The 26,230-nt window shown below is 33.7% G+C and overlaps 1 protein-coding gene across 5 annotated transcripts in view; it reads left to right on the forward strand.

Moving 5' to 3' along the window:
• The window catches only part of LOC106884418 (activating signal cointegrator 1 complex subunit 3), a 491,782-nt gene that overhangs the window by 17,157 nt on the left and 448,395 nt on the right, over positions 1-26,230 (forward strand). For all 5 annotated transcript variants that reach the window (XM_052972249.2, XM_014935791.3, XM_014935790.3 and 2 more), the window contains 16 exons: positions 1,730-1,854; positions 4,345-4,489; positions 4,581-4,706; positions 8,619-8,819; positions 9,781-9,921; positions 10,221-10,385; positions 10,679-10,835; positions 11,630-11,721; positions 13,128-13,250; positions 14,788-14,979; positions 16,292-16,516; positions 17,838-17,957; positions 20,532-20,696; positions 23,371-23,457; positions 24,977-25,153; positions 25,420-25,648. In XM_052972249.2, coding sequence (XP_052828209.1) covers positions 1,730-1,854; positions 4,345-4,489; positions 4,581-4,706; positions 8,619-8,819; positions 9,781-9,921; positions 10,221-10,385; positions 10,679-10,835; positions 11,630-11,721; positions 13,128-13,250; positions 14,788-14,979; positions 16,292-16,516; positions 17,838-17,957; positions 20,532-20,696; positions 23,371-23,457; positions 24,977-25,153; positions 25,420-25,648 — 2,470 coding nt within the window. The remainder of the gene's footprint in view (positions 1-1,729; positions 1,855-4,344; positions 4,490-4,580; positions 4,707-8,618; positions 8,820-9,780; positions 9,922-10,220; positions 10,386-10,678; positions 10,836-11,629; positions 11,722-13,127; positions 13,251-14,787; positions 14,980-16,291; positions 16,517-17,837; positions 17,958-20,531; positions 20,697-23,370; positions 23,458-24,976; positions 25,154-25,419; positions 25,649-26,230) is intronic.

Raw genomic sequence — 26,230 nt, forward strand, 5'->3', positions numbered from 1 at the left:
AGGATTGATGGCAGGAAGGGTATCCAGCTATAGAAAATCAACAAATGATTGTTAAAATGATGGTGATGATGATAAAAGAAGTAGGCAAGAAATGAACACTGCATGTATCAGTAGAGAAATGAAAAGAAGTGTATATAAAGAATGCAGACTGACAAAGAAATACACCAGATGCATTGATTGACCTAATAACATGAGCTGTGATATACTTTCTGAAAGTAGTAGATAAATTTAACTACCTAAGAGATATTATTGTTACTGAGATCATCATCTTTATTTTAACATTTGCTTTTCCATGCTTACATGGACCAAACAGAAGTTTTATGAGGTGGATTTTCTATGGCTGGATGCCTTTCCTGTTGCACCTCCTTCACCTTTTTCCAAGTAAGGTAATATTTCTCCATGGCCAGGCATGGATGATTGCAAATGAAGGACACTGCTTCTATGACAGTTACACTCATTTTCAACTACCATGCAATGTCAAAGTAGAGAGACAGTAACACACATATCCAAATGCACATGCACACATAAATACACAACAAGCTTCTTTCAGTTTCTATCTACCAGATCTACTCACAAAGCTTTTGACAGCCTGGGGCTAGGATTATAATCGAAAGCACATTCCTAAAGTGTCACACAGTGGGACTGAACTTGAAACCATGTGGTTGGGAAACATACCTCTTACCACACAGCCATTCCTTGCAACTTTAGCCATTATATTGGTATGGTGATTAAGTGGAATGGAAGCAGTTTAGGGGGTTTCAGTTTTTGAAGCAAACAGTTTTTCACAGAATAAGAGATAAATGATATAAAATAAGTACCAGTTGAACACTGGAGTCGATGTCATCAACTTACCTCATCCACTAAAATGCTGGCCTTGTGCTAAAATTTGAAACTAATATTGTTGAAGGGTTAAGTTAAAATATGTTAATATAGCTGTGCCTTAAAATGTCCACAGATATATGTGCTAGAGTGATGATAGCATTCCCATAGACATGTAGATGAGAATGGATTATATAGTAAGTAAAATGTGCTGTGAGTTGATAATGGTAAGGAATCTTAAAGTAGAGGTTTATGAGAAAGGATTGTTGGGAAAAATTGTTTATCTCTGATGATATCACGTTGTTTATTTTGAAAAGGTATTGCATTTGATAATCTAAGTTGGGCATAGTATACTAATAATAACACTGTGTAACATGATTTTTGTCCTTGGGTAACAACTATTATTTCCTATTTGTTTGCCCCTTCAAAGTATGAAAAGTGGCTAATATTCCCTTGAAACTTTGCTTTTGCTACATTTTATTCAAACCCGAAGTATCCCTCTCAACAATTGGCTATGATACTCCCCCACTACTCTTATTCATGATCAGAGATGCATATACTGTCAGCCACTAAGGGACATGCCCAAGTGGTTAAGGTCAAGCAACAGACAAGCAAATCTGTGGTATTGAGCAGAATATTTGCTATAACAATATTTCTGCTTCAGCAACTCTGCTGAATCTGTTTGAAATGTAATGGAAAGAAAGGTCAGTTTCAAAATATTGATGTCCTGGTTACAAAAGCAAAATTGAAGGGAATAGTAGTCATTTCCTTTGATTTTTAGATAGAAGCAAATAGCAAATAACACTTATCAAAGACAAGAAAAATTTTTTTATTTTGTTGCACAGTGTTATTTATATACTGAAGAAAAGGAAATTTCATTTGTTCATTTCATAATCATTAACTTTTATAGACTGAAGAAGAAAAACAACTGATGAAAATGATTCGAAGAGAAGAGAAAAAAAGTGCTCGAAAAGAATGCATTGGAAACGAAAATAACAGTACAAGCTTTGATCCTTCAGAAATGAGAGCTCAAAGGTAGGTGGCTTTTGAATAATATTTTAAATTTGTTACTTGCAGATTGTCTTTAATTTATTTCTCTTTCTGGTTTTTGAAGTTTTTGCTAAGAAATTAAGGGCTAGAATATTTATTGGATTTTGATATACTAATGATTTAGTTACTATTTTAGAGTAAAACAAAACATAGGGAAAAGTGATTTTAGTTGTATGACTTTCAGGTGTTTTAACATCCAGTATTACTAGGGCATCTCTCTAAACACTATCCCACAGCAAATACAGCAAATAAACAAAACACAATCATTGTGTATGTACAATCAATAATGTTTACATTACTAGACCATCTTTTAATTCATAATTTAATTTACTTTTACATGTGCATTGCTGTGGCACATCATCGAGTAATTTTCACACTATTTTGTTTATAGTTATAGACTGGAGATTCAGTTCAATCCAAGTGCATGGTATTGATAAGTTACAATAATGGTGAAATATCAACATCTACCACTCCTGGACTTGATCCAAGGTGAATTTTCTCACTTGGTCTATGTCTTTCAGTTGTTTTAACGCCTAGTGTTATCAGGGAGTGTCCCTAAACACTGTCCCACAACAAATTCAGTGTATTTACAAAACACATACATTGTGTATGTGTGATTGATAATATTTACATTACTAGAGCTACTTTGTGTTTGTAATATATATATATATATGTCAGTAAATGGTGGGGTTGTGTTATTTTCCTTTTATTTTCCAATATATATGTATCCAAAAGCAGGTGGAAAATGCTGAATCCCTCCTAGTAAATTTAGAATTTGTCACTCTCAATAGGCAAACACCCTAACAAACATGATGTCTATAGTAACAGTCTATATGTATGTTAAGGCACTTAATTCTTAAAAGGATAGGTTACCCATAATACTTCATCTAGACATGCAACACAATACATAGACTTCTTGCCTTTACTTACCATCTGCTGCTCAGTTTTGTTGCAGAAATTTTAATATTCAAACAAATTCTTGATAATATATATTGGGCACTCAAAGCCAATACAATTTGTTGGTTTTTATTTTTGATGTGCCATCAAGAATATAGGTTTTTGATCAGTCTAAGTTGACTGATGTCAACTTGAATCTGCACATGTATGCACAGGCTTCGGCAAGATTTTATTTTGAGGAAGCAGTTACCTATCTGTGTAAGTCTCTCTTCTCCACAGCATGTATGTTATCCAAGGGAAAGGCCATTGACTTGCACTGATACAGTTTGGCATGTGTGTCATCACTGGCATTGCTGTCAGATTGCAAACAATTACTGTAGGACATCTTACTTCGTCTTCTAACAATTCTGCCAATCCACTGCTTGGTACTCTTTTATTGACCCTGAAAGGATAAAATACAAGGTTGACCTGGGTTGGACTTGAACTCAAGGCATATAGAGAGTCAGGGTATATGTTGTGGGACATTCACTCCAACACTAATGATTCTACTAGTCTCCTATTTTCAAGAATAATGTAGAAAATGATAGTGGAAAAATCTTAAACAGTTTAATAGGTATGTCGTTTTTAGCTTTATATGTGTGCATCTAATGTGATATACTAAAACTGGAAGTGGAAAGTAAATTTTTTAAAAGTTAGATATTTAATAGAATATTTAAAATGGAATGGAAATAAAAAAAGATAATAATTTAAATCTAAATCAGCAGGAAATGTTCAGTTAATTTTTATCACTCATTATTGAATATTGATTAAAATTTGAATTTAAACTTTTTTCTCTAGATTTCATATTTAGAAAACAATTGTTTTATCGTTTTCAAATCAATGAGGAATAATAAAAATAATAACAATAATAATGGTTTCAAATTTTGGCACAGTTCAACTTATTTTAAGGGTAAGGCGTAGTTGATTAGACTAGCCCCAGTGCTCAAATGATACTTATTTTACCAACCCTGAAAAAATGAAAGGCAAAGTTGACATTGGTGGAATTTTGAACTCAAAACGTAACAAACCAGTAGAAATGGTGCTAAGCATTTTATCCAAGGTGCTGACATTTCTGCCAGCTCAGCACTTTAATAATAATAATAATAATAACAATCTTTTCTACTAGAGGCACAATGCCTGAAATTTTGTGGGGACGTATTTAGTCAGTTATCTCAACCCCAGTGTTCAACTGGTGCTTATTTTATCAACCCCAAAAGCATGAAAGGCAAAATCAATTTCACCGATACTTGAACTCAGAACATGAAGATGGATGAAATGGTGCTAACATTTTCCCATCATGCCACCTTGCTACCTTATTTTATAATAACAATGACAACAATGAAATTTAATATAAATCACTTCATGTATTGACAACGAAAGAAATATGAAAAATCTGAATCAGTGAAGTATATATATTTTTAAAATATATGAAATTGTTTAATGCTCATACAGTTCTGTTTCTATAATGTTCTATTAAATACCTTCCTTAATGTTTCCTATTTTAACCTTAAACTTATTTAAATTTTGTTTGTTCTTCAGAGAAGCAGCTCTATTATATGCTCAGAGTAATCAAATATTAACCAAACGATCTGCAACAGTTGGTCAAACCAAAGAAAGCCTTCCATTTGTGTTTGATTCTTTAGCAGAAGCAAGAAAATCATCGGCTTTTGTTGGGAGTTGTAAAGTATGTGGTTTTTCTTTCTATTATTTGCTTGATTTATTGATTTAACCATTTACTTTTCTTTTATTCATTTTTACCTGTTGCTTATGAACAGATGTCTCTACCTATTGGATTTGAACGCATTGATAGAAAGATGTTTGAAGAAGTTCATATTCCTGCATCAGAAAAGGCTCCTCTTCACATTGGTAAAAAACTTGTCAGCATTGATGATTTAGATGAGGTAATATATCTTTATCAATTCTTTCCTCTTCCAGTATATGTATATATGTGTGTGTGTGTGCATACATATATATATATATATATATATATATATATATATATATATATATATATATATATATATGTATGTATGTATGCATAGAGTGTTTGAAGTGATGTACAGATATTGTATATTGAGAAAAAGGAGGCAGTCAGATTTTGGATAATCCTTTATTAGCACATTCGTTCGGTTTTTGAACTTGTCAAGACAAAATCAAAATGGTAAAAACAGAACGTTTCATTGTACATTTATATGAATCAGATGTTTTTTGCTTTGTTTAAAAGAGAATATTGCTTTTGTCTTTTTGGGGTTTTTTGAAAAAAGGCGGGGAGAGAGAAAGAAAAGCAAAGAGGGGAAAATAGATAGAGAGGTTTCAGGACAATCAGGAAAGAGAAGGAAAAATAATAATAAAAGATAGGGAAAAGATAGACAGATAAAGAGAGAGAGAGAGAGAGAGAGGTTTTTCAGTTTGATGTGGTCAATTCATTGAAATTTCATTACAAAGCATTTTTCTTTCTCCTTTCTTTTTTCTTTCCATTGTATACTTATCAACACATTTCTCACAAGGGCTGTTGACCTTTCAAAGATGGAAGAAATAAGTAAAGTGGGGAGGGTGCAGTCATCACTGGAAAATAAAACAGAGTTTAAAATTCAAAGTCCTATGAAAATTTGTATTCCTTTACACTATATAGCCAAGTCTTATATTCTGTGTATGTTTTGCCTGAACAAACATTAAATATCAGTACAATATTCATAGATTAGGAAAATAAAGTCAGAATATAAAAAAATAATTTGGTACTGTTTATAATTCAATCTATTCTCTATGTACATTTAATCAAACTTCTGTAGAAAAGGTGTAGGTAGGAACTCTAAAAGATACACCCAGTGTAAGCTTTGGACACATAAAAGGTGCAGCAACATCAGAGGAAGATTAACAGGGAAACTAGCTTTCATATGTGGAAGATGCACAGGTACAATAAATGCTGAAAATGTACAGAAATTAGACTCTATTAACTGCCAGTGGGGTAAACAGGAAGTAGTAGATAGCTTCCGTCATCTAAGTGACCAAGTTAGTAGTAGAGGTGGATGCTCCGAAAGCATAGCTGTGAGAATAAAGACTGGGCAAAGTTCAGAGAGCTCCTACCCCAGCTGGCAACAAAGGGCCTTTTTCTCAGAGTGAAAGGCAGATTGTTTGATGCCTGTGTGCAAACAGCTATGCTGCATGGCAGTGAAACATGGGCTATGACAGCCAAGGACATGCATAGGTCTGAGAGAAATGAAGCCAGTATGCTTCGCTGAATGTGGAATGTCAGTGTGCATGTTCGACAGAATGTAAGCATCTTGAGAGAAAAGTTAGGCATAATAGGAATCAGATGTGATATGCAAGAGAAATGACTGCGCTGGTATGGTCATGTGATGCATATGGACAAGGACAGCTATGTAAAGAAGTGCTGATCTCTAACTGTGGAGGGAACCCGTGGTAGAGGTAGACTCAGGAAGACATGGGATGAGGTGGTGAAGCATGATCTTCAAACTTTGAGCCTCACAGAGGCAATGACTAGTGACCAAGACCTTTGGTGATATGCTGTGCCTGAGAGGACCTGGCAAGCCAAGCAAAATCGCAGTCGTGGCAGATACATGTGTCATGCAAATTAGCACATGAACACACCCTGGTGCCACGCTGTGTCTGTGGCACATAAAAGCACCCATTACACTCTCAGAGTGGTGGGCCTTGGAAAGGCCAAAAACTATGCTGTCAAAAACCATGCCAAATCAGACTGGAATCTAGTGCAGCCTTCCAGCATGCCAGCCCAGTCAAACTGTCCAACCCATGCCAGCATGGACAACAAGTGATGATGATGATGATATATATATGTGTGTGTGTGTGTATATATATATATATATATATATATATATATATATATACATAATATAATTGTTTTACTCCACTTTTCCATGCTTTCATGGGTCATAGTTTTGAAGGTTTTTTATGGTCAGGTGCTCTTCCTTTTGTCAACCCTCACCTCTGTTTCTACTTATTCTCAAAGAAGATTGGAAATGAATGACATTGCCTGTTTGACAGTGGCAATCATTTACAACTATGATGCAATGTCAAGGCATGAAATCACACACACACACACACACACAACACGCACATACTTTCAAGGACTGAACCTGAAACCATGTATTTGGGAAGCGAACTTCTTTACCACACAGCCATGCCTACACCTATAACAATACTGGAAAACAAAATATCTTTTACTAGAACTTACAAGTTACCTAGGTCTTCCATTAAATAAAGTTAAGTCTTACTCTTTAAAATATTTTACAAATATGAATAAGATATGGCAACTAAGATGTATTAATTATCAAAAACCTGGAAGGCACAAACAGAAGACATGTACTCAATAACTTGCAATGCAAGAAACCCATCTAGGAGATCAGTAACTTTGAATAAAAATTGACACATGGTAAAGAAGACTTTACTCTTGCTGCAGACAATTCCTCTAGCACTGATGGCATAAAATATACTCGGTCTTTACTGTAAATGCTATGCCATCATAAATGTATGACATACAACAACAAAGATATTTCTCTATTGCTGTGTATGCCAGATGAAGAAGGACTATGACAAAAGGCAAGGTCGTCGTCGTCGTCGTTTAACGTCTGCTTTCCATGCTAGCATGGGTTGGACGATTTGACTGAGGACTGGTGAAACCAGATGGCTACACCAGGCTCCAATCTGATTTGGCAGAGTTTCTACAGCTAGATGCCCTTCCTAATGCCAACCACTCAGAGAGTGTAGTGGGTGCTTTTACATGTCACCCGCACGAAGGCCAGTCAGGCGGTACTGGCAACGGCCATGCTCAAAATGGTGCATTTCATTTCATGTGCTACCCGCACAAGAGCCAGTCCAACGATCTCGCTCGAAAAAAAAAAAAAAAAGGGAGAAATGTACAATTCAGTATAGAATTAAATGCATGTAAAATGATGCTGCTGCTGATATCTCAGTTAATCATCACCATTTTACATCTGTTTTCCATGTTGGCATAGGTTGGGTGGTTTGAGAGGAGCTGGTGATTCAGGGGACTGCCTCAAGCTCCAATGTCTACCTTGGTATGGTTTCTGCAGCTGGATACGCTTCTTAATGTCAACCACTTTACAGAGTGTACTGAGTGCTTTTTAGGTGGCACCAGCACCAGTGATGTCACCAAGTAACTTGCATGACAGGACACTGCAATTAAGGGAGGTGGTAAGGTATATGATAGAGGGATGAAAGAGAGAGAAGACGATGGCAGAGATGCATTGAATTTTGATTGCTGTATTTTGTTCTAAACAATTTTTTTAGTACATATGTACACTTTTATGTATTGATCTATCTCTGTACTCTGGCAATAAATGAACTGATCTACATTTGGGACAAAAGCATGAAAAATTCAATACTTTAAAAATATTTATATACTCAAAACTCATTCAGTCTTACCATGTTATATAATTTACCTAATTTCTATGGAAACAATATTCTCTTATTCTGTTGATTTCCTATTTTCTGCTAGTCTTATTTTATTAACCAGTCTGTTTATATTTCATCAAAATCTCTGTTGGTAATTGCAGCAGAAATGGGGAAAAAATTCAATATGTCTGATGATAATAGTTTAGTTATCTGATAAGTTAGCTAGTCTGATAGATATAATGAATTTTAAATTACATGTTACACTCCAAATCAAAAGGTTCACTATATAACTGTACAAATTATTGTAACAGAAAATAATTTTTTAAACACTTTTCATATAATATTTATACAATAATACTGTTGCATATGTGTTGCTGATATTTCCAACAAAATCTTTTTTTTTTTTTTTTTTTTTTCAGGTTGGATCAATGGCCTTTAAAGGTATGAAGACACTAAATCGAATACAATCAATTGTTTATGAGACTGCATACAAGACAAATGAAAATCTTTTAATCTGTGCTCCCACTGGAGCTGGAAAGACAAACATCGCTATGCTTACTGTTATTAGAGTGTTGAAACAAAACATTGTACAAAATGTAATCCGAAAAGACCAATTTAAGGTGGGTCTAATATTTGCCAAATTTCCAAATACATGCAGTCCTTTAAATACTTTCCTGTTAAAATATTTTTTAAGGAAATTAAACTTTTTTTTTAGACAAACTTATGACAAATTTATGAACCCTGACAGAGGTAGCTTCATGCTTTTATGCTTTACAGCAGAGATTTTGTTTGTTTACTAAGGATTGAGCACTAGAAATAAAATAGTAACACTATAATTCTAAGAATATAATGTAACTTATAAATTTTCGATTCTTGCATTGATTTAGAAAAAAAATACAGCCTAATACTAAAGAACAACTAAAATTTTATTGTTATTTATTAATGCAAATATATTTAAAAGGAAATATTGATTCACATAACTATTGTACTTCTGTCTGTTTTGCAATTTCAACATTTATACATAGTGTACATTGCACTATACACTACACATATAGGGTCTATAAATTAAATACTGGGATATTTTTTATATATTTATAAAAATGTTAAGCTTTCATCTTATTCATTTATCATATTGGTGTAGCTTAACTCTATAGTTAATGGCAATTTAAAATTTGACTGGCCAATAAATTATGTATAGCTAGATTATCAATATATATTTATATTCATTTACCATCCGAACATGGCCGATACCAGTACCCCATGCTAGTAGCACATAAAAAGCACTATCCGAACGTGGTCGATGCCAGGCCTGCCTGACTAGCTCCCATGCCGGTGGCACATAAAAAGCACCCACTACACTCTCAGAGTGGTTGGCGTTAGAAAGAGCATCTAGCTGTAGTAACATTGCCAGATCAGATTGGAGTCTGGTGCAGCCACTGGCTCTCCAGACCTCAGTCAAATCGTCCAACCCATACCAACATGGAAAACGGATGTTAAATGATGATGATGATGATATATATATATATATATATATATTTGCTTTTTTCATATATATTGATGTTACTATTTATATTTCTTTAGATTATTTATGTTGCACCTATGAAAGCACTTGCTGCTGAAATGGTGAGGAACTTTGGTAAACGACTAGAACCACTTGGAATAACTGTCCGTGAATTGACTGGAGATATGCAATTGACCAAACAAGAAATTGTCAATACTCAGGTAAATTTGAACAATGTTTTAAAAAATGATTTTAAAAAAAGCTGTCTAAGGGCTATATTTAAGTTATATTTTGTCACTATAAACATCTTATAAAAATAAATTTTTATATTAAAGATAAATTTGAAATGTAATTGAAATAATTTGTATTTTGAAAATAATAATTTTGTAATAAACTTTGCATTTAGAAAGGAATTCAATATGAATATTTTAGAAAGTTATGTTTCATTTAAAAACAAGGAAAATATAAATTTCTAAAATATTAAATGTTTAAACTTTTTTTGTCTTTTCTTCTCTCTTAGATGTTAGTCACTACTCCTGAAAAATGGGATGTGGTTACACGTAAAGGAACAGGAGATGTGTCTTTATCTCAGTTAGTAAAACTGCTTATTATAGATGAGGTCCATTTGTTGCATGATGACAGAGGTGCTGTCATTGAAAGCTTAGTTGCCAGAACTCTGCGGCAGGTATGTCCTTTCAGCAACATAACTAGTGTAACACAGATTTTCTTAATTTCTTTCATATAAGATATCATTTCAGATAAACTCAATGTATGTGTGTATGTTTTTTTTTTTTAAGACAGTAGTTTGTAATTGTAGGAAGACTTATGTGCTATTACTAGCAGGCCAAACAACTGCATTGTGGCTCCTTTGTTGGCTTGTGAATTTGAAATTTGTATGTTTTTAACTGTGGTCTTGCGCAAAAGACTTAATGCTATATTTCAATGGTTCTGTACTCCAAAAATTGATTTTCTTTTTAGGTGGAGGCTACACAGAGTATGATAAGAATTGTTGGTCTATCTGCAACATTACCAAATTATTTAGATGTTGGACGATTTCTCAGAGTTAACCCTGCACTTGGATTATTTTTCTTTGATGGTAGATTCCGGCCAGTCCCACTGGAACAGTCTTTCATAGGTGAATTAATTAATATTTTAAATGTGTTGTATAAATTAAATGTATTTTACAAATAAACTGAAATCTCTAGAATTACTGGGCAAGATTTGCTAATCGCGTCTAGAAGTTTAACATGTCTGTATGACATACTCTTATTCTTTTACCTTTTACCATATTAACTTGTTTCAGTCATTGGACTGCAGCCTTGCTGGGCATTTCTTTGAAGAGATTTAGTTGAGCAAATCAATTTATTGGTCTTTTATGCCAAACCATTAAGTTACAGCAATGTAAACAACCCAACACCAGTTGTCAAGTGGTGGAGAAGGGGAACACTAACATAAACACACACACACACACATATATATATATGGCAGGCTTCTGCACAGTTTCTGTCTACCAAATTCACTTACAAGGCATTGATTTGTCCAGGGTTATAGTAGAAGACATTTGCCCGAGGTCCTGCACATTGTCATAGTAATGTTGAGATGGTATTAAATGTTATACAGGATAAAAACGTGTTGATAAACAATATATTAGATTAAGAGTTATGAAAGAGAAGTGTAAGAGACTGTTTTTAGATTTTTCTAGATTAAAAAAAAAATTTGATATCATTGATCAAACATAACTGACTGTTGGTTTGTAAATAAGAGTTTTTAAAAAAACCACTTTAGTAAAAATACATTTGTTATGTAATAAAAAGCTGAAATGTTATTTAAAAAATGCTTTGGCAAATCTGTTCTAGATAAATTTTTATACATTCTTTGTTGATATTCACTAATATTAAGTATTTTTTGTTTATTCATTTATTTCTCTAGGAATCAAGTCAATAAACAAAATGCAGCAGTTACAAGATTTTAACACTGTTTGTTATGAGAAAGTTCTTGATCAAGTAAAGAAAGGATACCAGGTAACATCTCAGTCTTTAACATACCAGAGCATTGAAAATACAACCATTATTATTATATAATTAGTAACATAAAATATTTAGCATGCAAGATTTTAGTGATGAACTGGTTAATATAATGGAAATAGATGCTTATGCAGATTACTGTCTTAACAAAATAGCAGGCTATCGCAAACCTCTATCTAGATATCTGAACTTCAAATCATAATGATAATCATAGACAGAAAATATTCTAAACAAGGTTAATAATCAACTATTAACTAAGTGTTTTACAAAAACATTGTCTCTAAGGTTTAAAAATTATATTCAAATTACAAATGACTGATTGCTTTTATTCATTTATAAAAATCTTGTCAAATATTGTTTAGCTCCAGCTCAACTCCGATTGAGTGTGTTCAGGAGCAAAGAAATTCATGATTTGGTCATAGTACCTTTTATCCAAAGGATGTCATGTTTTTTCTCACTTTAAGATTTGGCTACTGTTTATGACTGGTCAAGCAATCACATACAGGTTTGTTTAGTTGTTGTGTAGTCTAAGGTCAATTTTGATAGAGCAAATCTCTGATCAGAAACGTTCCAGTCAGGATGAACCCATCACTTTAAGAGTATCTAAGACTAAATAATCCCGTGTGTACTTACTGTTGGGGTTGATTTGAGAATTGGCTGCTATTTCTGGCAGGTCAAGCAGCCTCATAGAGTTCCCTAATTGGCTCTGTGTGAAAGCCAAAGTTTAAAGGAGCTGAAAAAATAGCAGAAAATTTTAGGCATCAACCAAGGGCTGCTGTTAAGAGAATTGTGGAGATATGCTAAGTGAAAAATGCTATGTGCTGTTAAATAGCAGAATTTTCCAGCTATATATTGATTTCAAATTTTAGGTCACAGTGCATTATATGTTTTAAAAGTTTGATCCTTTGATGTATGTTCCTGTTGTCTGGCACTAAAAATTTTGCATTACATTTTTTATTTTCAAACACATTAAGTAGAAAAGATTGGGAACATTAGTTAACTCCTTGTTTCAATGTCCTCATTCCCTATGATGAATATATCCTCTGTTGCTTGGGGACACTGAGAAATAAAGATTTTGATATTTCACTTCTATTCTTAGTGTGTATTGAATTGTTATATCAAATTTGAGGTTTTATTCAACATTTTCTATTATTAATATAAGTTTAAAATTTTACATTTTACCTGAGAATTTCTTAGAGATTATTAAAGGGTTTCACATATGTAAAGTATTTGATTTGCAACACTTTGCCAGTGTGTAACTTTTAAGCTTCTATGCTACAAAATTAATTTAGTGTATAATTTTGATAAATTATTTTTGGATAATTTAAAAAATTACTTCATATATTTCTGATCAGCAGGTTGTGAATTTCTGTGTATAACATTTCCCCAACTTTTTTTCCCAGGTGATGGTATTTGTCCATGCTCGCAATGAAACCTTACGAACAGCAAAGGTTCTGAGAGAACTAGCTCTGAATAGTGATAATATTCATTTGTTTGCACCTCAAGGAAGGAGAAGTGGTCTTCCTGTATGTAATATTACAAATATATATTCTCAATGAAAAATTAACTTATTAGTTTTTAACTATTTATTTTATATTTTTCATGATTTAATACAAGCTGTAAACACGTTTTTTTTTTTACTGCTTAGTCAAAAGGGAAAAGGCAGTACCCTATTTTTTTTTTTGTTGTTTTTTCAAGGGCTTCCAAGGCTAGTGAGAGGAAGCAAAGAAGTTATTCTTAAATTGCAAAGTTGCCTCAAATGCTTGCAACAGAATGAACTTTGCTAAAAGCACCTGAGGGCCAGGTGGTGGTGTTAAATCAAACAGCAGATTAAATCTGTCCAAGTACTCAGAATGCAAAACAATGCTCAGACAAATACAAGACATCTTGTTCCATTTCAACAATCCAATGTCTTCAATTAGTACATTATTGTCTTGATTCTGAAAGGAGGAATGACAATGTTTCAAAACAGTGTATAGAGCTAGAACAAATACTGAGACATTGTCCTATGCTGCAGCAATTCTGCCAATTTGCCAAAATTTAAATTCATAAAAGATGTCTTTTGAAATGATTTATAGTAATATCCTACCAAATACATTTTTACATCCCAGTCCCTTGTTTATAATAATCTGCACGTAAAAAGCACCATTCAAGCGTGGTCAATGCCAGTACCGCCTGACTGGCACACCTGACTGGCACACCCACTACCCTCTCAGAGTCGTTGGCATTAGGAAGGGCATCTAGCTGTAGAAACTTTGCCAGATCAGATTGAAGCCTGGTGCAACCTTCTGGCTTGCCAGCCCATGCCAACATGGAAAGCGGGCATTAAACAACAACAACAATGATGATGATGTGTGTTCATTATTATTTTCACCTCCACTTTTCCATGCTTGCATGGGTCAGATGGAATTTGTTGAAACAGATATTTCTATAGTCAGATGCCTTTCCTATCACCAACCTTTGCTTCTTTCCAAACAAGGTAATATTTTCTCATTGCCAGTCATGTTTCCCCCAGAAGTCTAAAAACAAACTGCCTTGTATGACAGTGATGCTCATTTACAACTATCACGTGATATCTAGATAAAGTTGCTCATGTACATACACACACACATGCATACGTGTGTGTGCATATATATATATACACCCATAAACACACACATATATGTATGTATACACGCACATACAATGGGCTTCTTTACAGTTTCCATCTACCAAATCCACTCACAAGGCTTTGATGAGCCTAGGGTTATAGTAGAAGATACACACCCAAGGTGTCACACAATGAGACTGATCCCAAAACCATCTGGTTGTAAAGCAAGTTTCTTAACCACACTTGTGTCTATTGTTTATGAATATTTTGTATCTTTGAATTTAATTTACTGAAGTCACTATTTAAATTATCAGCTAAATTTACAAAATTTTTGTAATATAATTTGTATAGTTCAGTAGTTTCTAAATGTTTTCAGATTTACGCTTATATTTTTTATTATTAATGATATATATTTATGAATCTGTTCATTTCTTTCTTTCTTTCTTTTTTTTTTTTATGAAAATACACTGTAGGGCCACAATCCCCAAAATCGACATCTTCAAGAATTGTTCCCTGATGGATTTGGTATACATCATGCTGGAATGCTTCGTCAGGATCGTAATTTGGTTGAAAAGTATTTTTCTGAAGGTTCCATAAAAGTCTTAGTGTGTACAGCAACTTTGGCCTGGGGTGTGAATTTACCTGCTCATGCTGTCATCATCAAGGTTATTACATTAACAATATTTAAACATGTTCTTTAAAGATTAACTTAACATATATCAGTTATTTATAAAATGGGTTGTATATATAATGAAAACTTGTCTTTAGATGTTTAAAACTATTAAAACCATTTAAAATTCCTTAAATTCCTAATATCTTGCTAGGTATTGTCACTGAACTTGAAAATTTACTGAATTGAAGTATCGTAAATATTTTAATAAGAAATTAATGGATTAATATATTTATCTGTCCTAACTTTGTCTGTTCAATATTTGCTATAAATGCAGAGCTTAGGACAAGTATCAACATAGACAAACTACTTAACATTTTAATGTAATATTGTAAATGGTATTCTTTTCTCAGCCAACCTGTTTTATTATCTTCCAGGATTCTTCATTGATTTATTCATTGACCATTCTTCCTTCCTTCCAGATCTTAATATATTTCATTTATTTTGTACTATATGAAATGTTGCACTCTTATTAGTTTTATTGTCAACTTTTACTCTTAAAATTTGAATAGTACATTCGATACTTAGGTCATATTTTATTTCTACTGAGGAATGAAGTAATGCATCCATCCTAGTCTTACATAAGACTGCTCTATATGTATTTTACTTAAAATGAAATGAATATGAGCTAAGATAAATATCTCAGATTGGTCAGTGGCATGTATTTGAACAACGAATATGAATAAAGGTCCATTAAATAACATGCAAGATAAATTCTTGATTTATTGTAATTACTTTTGCTTTGTGGCAATTGATACCAACTTTATGGAGATGTGGAGATAATCTCTAAAATCTAGGGTTCTTCAAAATTGACATGCAAACAAGTGAATTGTTGTGAACATGTTTCTATCTCATTTGGCATCATCTACATAGCAATTGTCCTACTTTATTCTTTAGCAGATGATGAGATATTTCAAGATAGAAAAGACATACTGTCTGAAGACAATAGGATGGTTTTGGACATGTGATTTTATTTACTTCAATAAGTGTGATCAGTGTAATAATTGTCCTCTTATTTTCAACAGGCATGACACTTAGACATATGTAAAAAGAGTAGAATGCATTTATGTCTTGGGTAATAGATATGTATATTAAAAAATGCAAATCTGTCAAAGTATACTTTTACATTCAATTTTTAAAAAAAGTATTCTCTGATTTAAATTGAAATAGAAACAAAAAGGAAAAATTTTCCAACTTTCAGTTAATAATTTTGTATATGCTTTTAAAACAATAGAATAATATTTTTGCATTAAAAAATGAAAATACATGCATTAATACATAAGGATTACATTTTTGTGTTTCTACAGGGAACTCAAATCTATGATGCCAAGAAAGGTTCTTTTATTGACATTGGCATACTTGATGTTTTGCAAATATTTGGACGTGCTGGACGACCCCAGTTTGATACTTTTGGTCATGGAACTATCATAACTACTCATGACAAACTTGCTCATTACCTGTCTCTTATGACACGACAAAATCCTATAGAAAGTCAGTTTATTACAAGCCTAACTGATAATTTGAACGCTGAGGTAGGTGATCATTGTTTTTATACTTTTGTAACATCATTATAGTTCAAAATACACTTAATAAATACTGCCTTAGAGTATTTGTAAATTGGTGGAAGAATAGGTGCAGTTATAAAGGAAGAAATAAGTAACTAGCAAAGGCCTTGTTGGCAATAAAAAAATATTTTGTTGGTGATATCCAAGAACTTATTCTTGGTTAAACCCTGAATCAAGTATGTGTATTTATGATACCAGTTTGAATGTAAGATTACGGCTGAGTTTCTAATTCCTAATGAAATAAGCCCCATCTTTTATGAGATTTACAGAACCAGTATGCTTCACCAAAATCCTGATAGTCTCTTGAAAGTTTTATGTCTATATGCAAGAAAAATGAACTGTGTAGAACCTGTTTCATGTCGTGTCCTTTACTCTAACTTATATTGATGTTAGTGCTGTCTGAGTGGTTGACTTCCAATTACTATTATCAATATTGCCTGCTTACATGGAACAGTGACAAAACTTCTTCACATCATTTTTATTGGACAGTAACTGCTTATGTAGTCATAGTGTCTCATTCTAACAGAGAAGTCGGAACACTTTCAGACAGCTGCTTGATGACTTTTCCAAATGCTCGTCATATTTGACCGGCTCTCGCTGTTCTTTCTTCATTTATGAACTGGTCAGAAAAGATGCACAGGCTATGAAATGAATAGGAACCATGATGATTATTGCATATATGAACAGTTCCTTCAGTAGACCTTTATTGCTAGCACCATAGCAACTCAACCTTGCTGGTCTATCATAATGCTAACCTGCAGCAAAATCATTAGCTAGATGCTTTGCCACTCTGGTGAAACTGAAAACATAAGATATACAAAAGAGAAAAAGCAATGAAGAAGATAATCAGCATAAAAATCAGAAATATGGATCAAAATGCACATGCTAAGCAATAAATACTTATTTCTTTCTTTTTGTTCTAATAAGTTAAGGATATAAAACAATACGAGGGGGTGCTGTAAAATTCCTGGCTTTGGGTTAAAGAAAATGCAGGAGGATCAGTTAATTATTATTTTATTCAATGTATTTCCCTTTCAGATTCACACACTTATTTCAATGGTCCTTCAGTTTTTCTAAGCCCTGTAAAAGAACTCAGAAGGTTGAGCCTCCAACCAGGCCTTTAACAATACCCTTAAAACCAGGAACTTTTCAGCACCCCCTCATAGATCTTGCAATGTCTGTAAATTGATCTTTTCTGTAAGATTGTTATTAAATAAGCAATTATTTGATAGCAGTTAAATGAATTCTTGGAAATTTCTAAAAAACTAAATTGGTTGTTGTTTTCTAGATTGCTCTTGGTACAGTTTCTAATGTAGAAGATGCAGTGAAGTGGCTCAGCTACACTTATTTATTTGTGAGAATGCGATGTAATCCAATGGTTTATGGGATACCTTATAACAAATTGGAGGTAATTTCATTCAATATTATTTTACATTTTCATATATATGTATTCGATAGTTACTTTCCATATTCTTCTCATTTATTTGCTGTTTTATATTCAGTTGTTTACTCAACTCTGTGAAGACACACAGCTTACTTGTTAGGGGTATTCAGCTCATGATCGTAAGGTCATGATTTCGATACCCAGCAGTGTGTTGTATCCTTGAGCAAAACTCTATCTTTCATTGCTCCAGTTCACTCAACTTGCAAAAATGAGTTGTATCTGTGTTATTCAAAGGGCCAGCTTTGTCACATTTTGTCATGCTGAATCTCCCTGAGAACTACATTAAGAGTATGCACATTAATTTTGCAAGCAGCTGTTTGGAGCCGCTGGAACCTTTGTCGTCATAACCAACGGAAGTGCCAGGTAAGGGGTACTCAGCTCTAATTCTTTCAGGTTTTAATTATGAATGTCTAAGAAAGCAAGATGTTCACAGTATAGTAGATGCTTGCTGGCAGGTATTCTCATACTCTGACTAATAAGGTAGCAATAAGTAACAGTTAAGCACTGGGGTTGATGTAATCAACTTACCACTTCCTCCAAAATTGCTGGTCTTGTGCCAAAATTTGAAACCAATTATGAATGCTTATTTCTTTTGATAATGATAGAGGTCAAGTATTAGTAATATGGGTAGCCTATCTGATGCCTCCAGTACATTATTGGTTCTTAATCCCATAAATAGGAGTAGTTAATCTTTATCAATAAAATGCAGAACTGATAGGGGTAGAGTCAAAAGTAACATGAATAAAGTTGTAGGAGAAAATAAAAATTTTAAATCTTCTAAGCTAAATTTTATTACGTGTAACATTTCCCCAAATAATACATTTTAAGGCTTTGTAAACTAGTCTAGTTTTTTAACTTCTACGAAAATGTTTTACTTGAAAAGTTTAGCTGTAAAGTTTCCAACTGACTACAGAAATAGAATATGGGACATTTAACAATCAATGCCACCAGTAGCGAGTGTCTACAAAAGCCTTGGGCAATAGTTATAATAATATAATAATAATGAAATTATTGCATACAGTGCTCAGAAAAGCAGCCAAAGGTGCATGAACAGTACAGGAAGCGAACAGTGAATGAGTTGTTGAAAAAAGTGCAGGGGTTACATCAGGTGCACTGTTGGCAAATTTCAGAAAGCATGGAAGTTTTGAAGAATGCATTTTCCTGACGGCCAACTACTGATGCAGGTAGTTTATTCCATGCTTCAGCAATTCTAAGTGTGAAAAAATGTCTTCAAAAGTTATGGGTGCTGTGTTGTTTTTTGATTTTATAAGCATTTCCACAAGTATTAGACGTATGGAATTCAAAATGATGCCCAAGGTTGTTTTTGGAAAGATGGTGGATAATCTTGTGGGTGTCTACCAAGTCAGTTACTAAACAACAGAGCTTTAATGTGTCCATGCTCAGGGAAGTAAGATGGTTAGAGTATGATAGATGCCTGACAGCGGATATTCTCAAAATCTGACTAATAACGAAATAAAAAACATTTTCTTGTGTCTTCTCGTTATCAACATAAATTTTGTACAAAAACAAAACAAGCTAAAATTGTTGAATGAGTTATGATGAAGAAGATGTTCATAGAAACTCTAAGGTTTATAGGAAATCAGAGTAATTTGGTCAATTTATTCTGTTGTTTGCAAAATATAAAATTGTATGATATTTCTGTGATTATCCATCATTTGCTCCCTCTCCCCCTTCTCTCTCACTTTTCTCCATTTCTCCTTTCTACATCACTCCAATCAGTCTCTCTTGCTTTTTTTTACCCCCTCACCATTGTTCATCTGCAGACACACTTTGTCCTGCTCACTCTGTTGGTCACATTGCACTGAATGGAGGCTGTAAAAGGATGTGAGCCCTCTTTTGCTGTGTGAGATAGAAGGTAGCTTCAGTCAGTGAGGGTATTGTAGAGTGATTGATGAATGGGTGGAGTCTGTGTAAAGTTAGGAGGATCCTTTGACCTTGTTTTGAGGATGACAACCTTTCTAGTGTTGACACCACAATAAAATGAACCCAGTATACTCTTTAAAATGGTTGGTGATAGGAAGAGCATCCAGTGGTAGAAACCATGCTAAATTGAAACATGTGAGTGAAATATGGTCTCTGAAAGTCTCAGAGAGCAGTGAGTCCAAATGGGAACTGACTTGGATTATGACTAGCTATCCAACCGATGCCAGCATGAAAAGATATGAAGTAATGTTGATAGATATGAAATTAATGTTGTCGTTTAGCCTTAAACCAGTCCTGACCAAGCATACCTATGAAAGACAAATCAATTATGACCATCCCATCTTATTTGCAGGTGTAGTACAATATACTGTAGGATTACATTATTCATTGTGTCCTTCACTTTTTAAGACTTCAAGGTGTTTAGAGAGATTTGGCTGTTATTTCTAGCAGGTTGAGTGATGAGATAGAAACTTTATTGGCTTGATGAAATTGATTTTAATTTGATCATTGAAACATAGATTTATGAAAATAGTAATATGATTTATTTTATGCTTCAACTAAATAATAAGTTAATAAATAACTTCAATATTGCAGGAGGATCCCAATCTGTATTTGTACAGGAAAAAACTTGTTTACGATGCTGCTCGTAATCTGGATAAGACACAAATGATTCGTTTCAGTGAAGTAACAGAGAACTTTTCTTCAACAGATCTTGGAAGAATTGCAAGTCATTTCTATATTAAATATGCTACAGTTGAGGTAATTATTGTTTGATTTAAATGAAATTTATTTTCACTCAGTATAAACATCTGTTCAGAGAGTGAGAGAGATAAAGACAGGAGGATGGTGAGAAAGAGAGATGGGTCCTGGATCTGCTCTGTAATGTCCTATTGTAATGGACTTCCTTTGAATGTTTAAATATATTAAGAGATTTTTTTTTGTTGGGTGTGTATTAAAATATATTAGGGCAAAATATATTTGTCACCAAAAATAGCATCAAAGGATTTAATTTAATGAATTCATATATATCAATACATGCCTGTGTTGTTAGGAATTACTATGGTTGGATGCTCTTTCAAATACAAGTTGTTGCTATTATGCAAAAGTGTTATGAGTCCAAAACATTGCTTTTTCAGAAAACAAAAAATAGTTTCACCATTCCATAGCAAAACTGTTGTACTACACTTTGACAGTTTTTGGTATCTTGGCATCTGAAGCAGCTGGAGATACGATTGTTTGACCAAAAGAACCAGCTATTGCAAACAAAAGTATATATTGCGAAAAATGCATTTGACCAAATTTGGACACACAACTGTTTGACATTATAGCAACGAAGTAAATTCATTATAAATCAGATTATTTCTATTTCCTCTCTGGTTTTATTTTTTCATTTTATTTATTTATTACAGCCACTTTTCTAAACTAGTGCAAATGAATATGCTTCTTTGGCTGTGTTGGAATCAATGTTTAAACTACCAGTTAGCTGGAGACTTATTTTTATATAGGCACAGGCATATCTGTGTGGTAAGAAGTTTCCTTCTCAACTATATGGTTTCAGGTTCAGTTCCACTGCATGGCACTTGGGCAAGTTTCTTCTACTATAGCCCTGGGCCTACCAAAATGTAATTGGATTTGGTAGATGGAGCCTGAAAGAAGCCCATCATATGTGTACATATGTATGTGTGTGTCTTGGGGTCACTTTTTCTATGATTTGACATCACATGATATTTGTAAGCCAGTGTCATCATCATGTGTGTGATGTCCTTTGTTTTCAATCTTCAGTGAAAATATGTCTGTTCATGAGGAAATATTACCTTACTTGGAAACATGAGGGTTGGTAATAGGAAAGGCGTCCAGCTGTAGAAAATCTACTTCAACAAATTCCCTCTGACTCATACAAGCATGGAAAAACTGGACATTAGAACAATGTTGTTGATTAACAACCAGATTATTGTGCATCGTTTAGATACAGCACGAATTGCTGGAACAGTGCTTAGAAACAGCAGACTGCTTCACCACGTAATCTTCAATGACTTTTTCCACTCTTGTTTTTTTTTTTTTGGTATTAATTCATGAATGATCTCTCTCTCAATATCATACGAGGTGTTATCAAAAGGTTCCCAGACTAGATCTGCAGCACACCAACAGATGGTAGCACATAGTTTCATGCACAGTGAGAGCTAGCAGTGACCTTCATGAGCTGGTGTGCTGAGTGACATTGCTGTGTTTACTTTGCAAGTTGTGAAACTTTGACAAGCTTTCAGTGATGAGGCAATGGGTCATACTGAGCTGCACGGGTGCTTCAATAGTGGGAGAATGTCCCTGGAAGACCTGTCATCTCCAGAAATGAGAAACTTCATCAGCTTGTGCATGAGGATCGCTGGAGGACAATCAATGACATTGCTGCTGCTGCTGTTAGTTAGTCTGTCGTATAGGTCTGTGCAGGCAGTCCTAACATCTGAATTGAACATGTGGCATGTCTCTGCCAAGTTTGTCCCCCACTTGCTGACCACTGAGCAGAAAGAACATTGCATCGAAGTCTGTCAAGATCTCCATCAGCATGCCACTGACGACCCATCCTTCATGTCAAGGATTATCACTGATGCCGAGAGTCAGGTCTATGGGTATGACCCTGTGATGAAGCAGCAGTCGTCACAATGGAAGAGCCCTTCATCTCCATGACTGAAGAAGGCACAACAGAGCCACAGCCCAATCAAAATCATGCTCATTGTTGTTTTCATCATCTGCGTTATTGTGCATTGGGAATCCATTCCCCCAGGGCCAGACTATCAATTAACAGTTCTACTGCAATGTTTTGAAGCATTTGAGGGAAGACATTTGGCGAAAGTGACTGGATCTGTGGAACGTAAAGAATTGGATTCTTCACGATGACAGTGCAGCTTGTCACCATGAGCTCTCCTCACTTGTGAGTTTCCCACCAAAAACAACATGGTATCGTTTCGGCACCTACCCATTTCACCTGATTTAGCACCCGCGGACTTCCATTTCTTCCCCGAGATGAAAAAGCAGCTCAAAGGTCACTGTTGTCAATATCCACAGCAAATCACAGAAGCTCATTGACTCACTTACGGAAAATGACTTCCAGGTTGGATTCCAAAAGTGGTAGGAACACTGAGACTGGTGTATTGCTGCGCAAGGTGATTATTTTGAAAGAGATGATGTTAAAACTTAGGTAAATAAGTTTTTTTTTTAATTAAACATAACTAGCCTGGGAACCTTTTGATACTACCTCATATATCTCATTGTCTTAGTGTTGAAAAATTCGTTTTTTTAATATTGATTTTAGAACCTTTATTTCGATAATGATGTTAAAAATATTCACATTTTGCATAATTCAGTGTCCAAATTATTTGTTAGTATATATCTGAAACTGAAAAAAAAATTCTAATTAAATATTTTTCTTTTATTTCAGACTGTAAATGAATTTTTCCTTCCACAAATGTCTGAGAATCAAGTGCTCAATATAGTATCAAAGGCCCAAGAATTTGAACCAATTAAGGTAATTTTCTGTTTTGCAAAATAATTTCTTGTAATCATTACTATGACATAGTTCAAATGTTTTTGACTTCAAGTGAATCTGGCTATATCTAACTTGATAGTGCCACCTGATAAAATCTTACATTATCTATCATTCATATCCTAAAACCAAGATGCCATGTAAAAAGCATTAGTGTGGGTGAATGTTTCCTGTAAAATGTACCCAGTACACTATGTAAAGCGGTTAGCATTAAAAAGGGCATCCAGCTGTAGAAACCAAGCCAAAGCAGACTATGGAACCTGGTGTTGCCCCTGTCCTTGCCTCTTCCTGTCAAGTCATCCAACCCATGCCAGTATAGAAAACAGACATTAAATTATGATGGTGATGATGTATATCCTATCTATTCAATAGTTTTCCTAATGTCCTAACTCTTGTTTCGTTTGCTTTAAGTTCTTTTAAAACTTAGAAGTTATTTTAAGACATTAATCAAAGAGTCAGCCTGAACAGCTTTGTTGAATAGAGGTAAAAATATCTCCATCTTCTAGGATTGAGAAACATTGTATAATGTTCATCTCGTTGCCAGTGTTTTATAGATTTTTTCTGTTAAAGGTTTCTGCTGACAAGACACCAATTTGGAATTTGTTTAAAGAATCTGGTGTTCAGATGTTATTATTGACGTAAATACTGTACTAGTATTTAGTTTACTGGTTCTTGAAGAATGAACTTAGCTGTGTGTGGAATTAAACTTACAGAAGTGGATCCCTTTCTATGAATTGTTCCAAATCACTGCCTTAAATCTCTTAATGGAAAAGTGAATAATTTCATTATTTGAACCATTGCATTATCTCTAATTCTTAGATCTGAATTGATTTCTTTTTGAGGTCTGCATTTATTCATCAGAAAGGAGAAATGTTTTGTATTATTAAATCTAAAATGCATTTTTATATTGTGATTGATCGCACTACCTTTGTGATAGTATATTTATTACATTTTAAGAGCATAGCTCATAACCTTTTAGTTATAATATGTCCATCTATGATTACTTTGATGTAACCTCTTTTTCTTCCAAGTTTCTACGATTTTCAAGTTTTTTAAAATAAGTTCACATTGGAACTACAGAATATCTCTCAGAGCCACTTTTTTTCTATTTTGTATAAAGGTATAAGAGAGTCCATTTGAAAAATAAATTATCTTTGCATTTGTATTTAAGTATGGTGAGAGGGAAAAGTCAACAGGAATAACTCAGTGGAAATGGAGAGAAAATTTGGTAGCATAGACAGGTGGGCTGAATAATGTCAAATATGAATAGATAGGGTCGGTGTTAAGAATGAATGATATATTCATAATCTAAGCTTCTTACATGTATTTCTCAACTTTTATGTGCTATTATTCTATATCTAACTACTTCATCACTTGTCAATTTACAAAATTATTACTAAATTAGAAAGACAAGTTACAATTATTATTAAAAGAAATATTTCTTTAAGTAAACAAAATTCCAGTTTGAGTAATGGTCATTTTTTCTCTATGTTGGTTATAGGTTCGCAAAGAAGAATTGGAAGAACTTGAAAGGCTTCACATTGAAGACTGTGTAATGCCTGTTGCATTAGGATTGGAAAATGCTCCTGGCAAAGTTAATATCCTTATTCAATCATATGTATCACGTGTGAGCCTTGAAAATTTCTCATTGGTTTCTGATCAAGCATTTGTGGCTCAGGTAAGGTTTTACTGTGATTTCTACATATTTAAAAAAAAAATCTGATACAGTCATGCCATTTAAATGTAAAGGATCTGGAGTTTTTTTTTTTTTTACATTTCTATTTCACAAGTATTTTTCTTTTGTAATCTTATGGCATTCTCTTTTGACACTCAGATATGCATATACATACACACACATACAGTTACATATATACACTCATATATTATATTTGACAACTTGAATAATAGCGTCCTTTTTTTCATCCTTTAAAACTTCTCTTGCAGAATGCTGCCCGCATTGTTCGTGCACTTTTCCAAATTGCTTTGCGCAAAGGGTGGCCCATTATGGCTAATCGTTTACTAAATCTTTGTAAAACAATTGATAAACGCCAGTGGCAATTTGAGAATCCTCTGAGGCAGTTTCAAAATAATTTGCCATATGAAGTTCTTAACAAGATTGAGAAAGCAAACTTAAATCTTGACAAAATGAGAGAAATGACTTCAAAAGAAATTGGTAAGTTTTTTTGAATTTACTTCTCTCTTCACCCTTCCCTCCAATACAAACGTTTCATTGATCAACCCTACATCCTTCTCCACCATTCATGACCCAATTTACTGATTTTTCTGATGGCACGCAGGTGTTGATAAATGGTTGAATGACCAAATCCGAGCTTCTCTGTTAGTTCCTCAACAGTTACGATGGGATTTTGTTCCACCAGAGTTTGCAGGATGTCCTTGTCGAGCTCAACAGATCTTCCAGGACAAGGCTAGTTTTTCTAGGCTGTAGTTTCCGGCTCGTTGCGTTGCTGCCTTTATTGAAATCACAAAGCAAAATATGCTCCTTTGTCACTTTCATTATTGCTTTGAAAAAATAACTGTCAAAATTAAACTGCACTCTTCGAAACTTGCACTAAGAATAAGGATAATGTAAAATTACTATCTGCTTTTATTAGCAAGTTGATGCAGTTATTTTATCCCATCCACCTCTGACTTTTAGTTCATGCAATTGTAAAAATGGCATTATTTATGGGATGACTCAATATATATATCTATATATATATATATATATATATATATATATATATATATATATATA

The sequence above is a fragment of the Octopus bimaculoides genome, chromosome 1 (assembly GCF_046866305.1).
Source record: "Octopus bimaculoides isolate indiv1 chromosome 1, ASM4686630v1, whole genome shotgun sequence".
Lineage (NCBI taxonomy): Eukaryota > Metazoa > Mollusca > Cephalopoda > Octopoda > Octopodidae > Octopus > Octopus bimaculoides.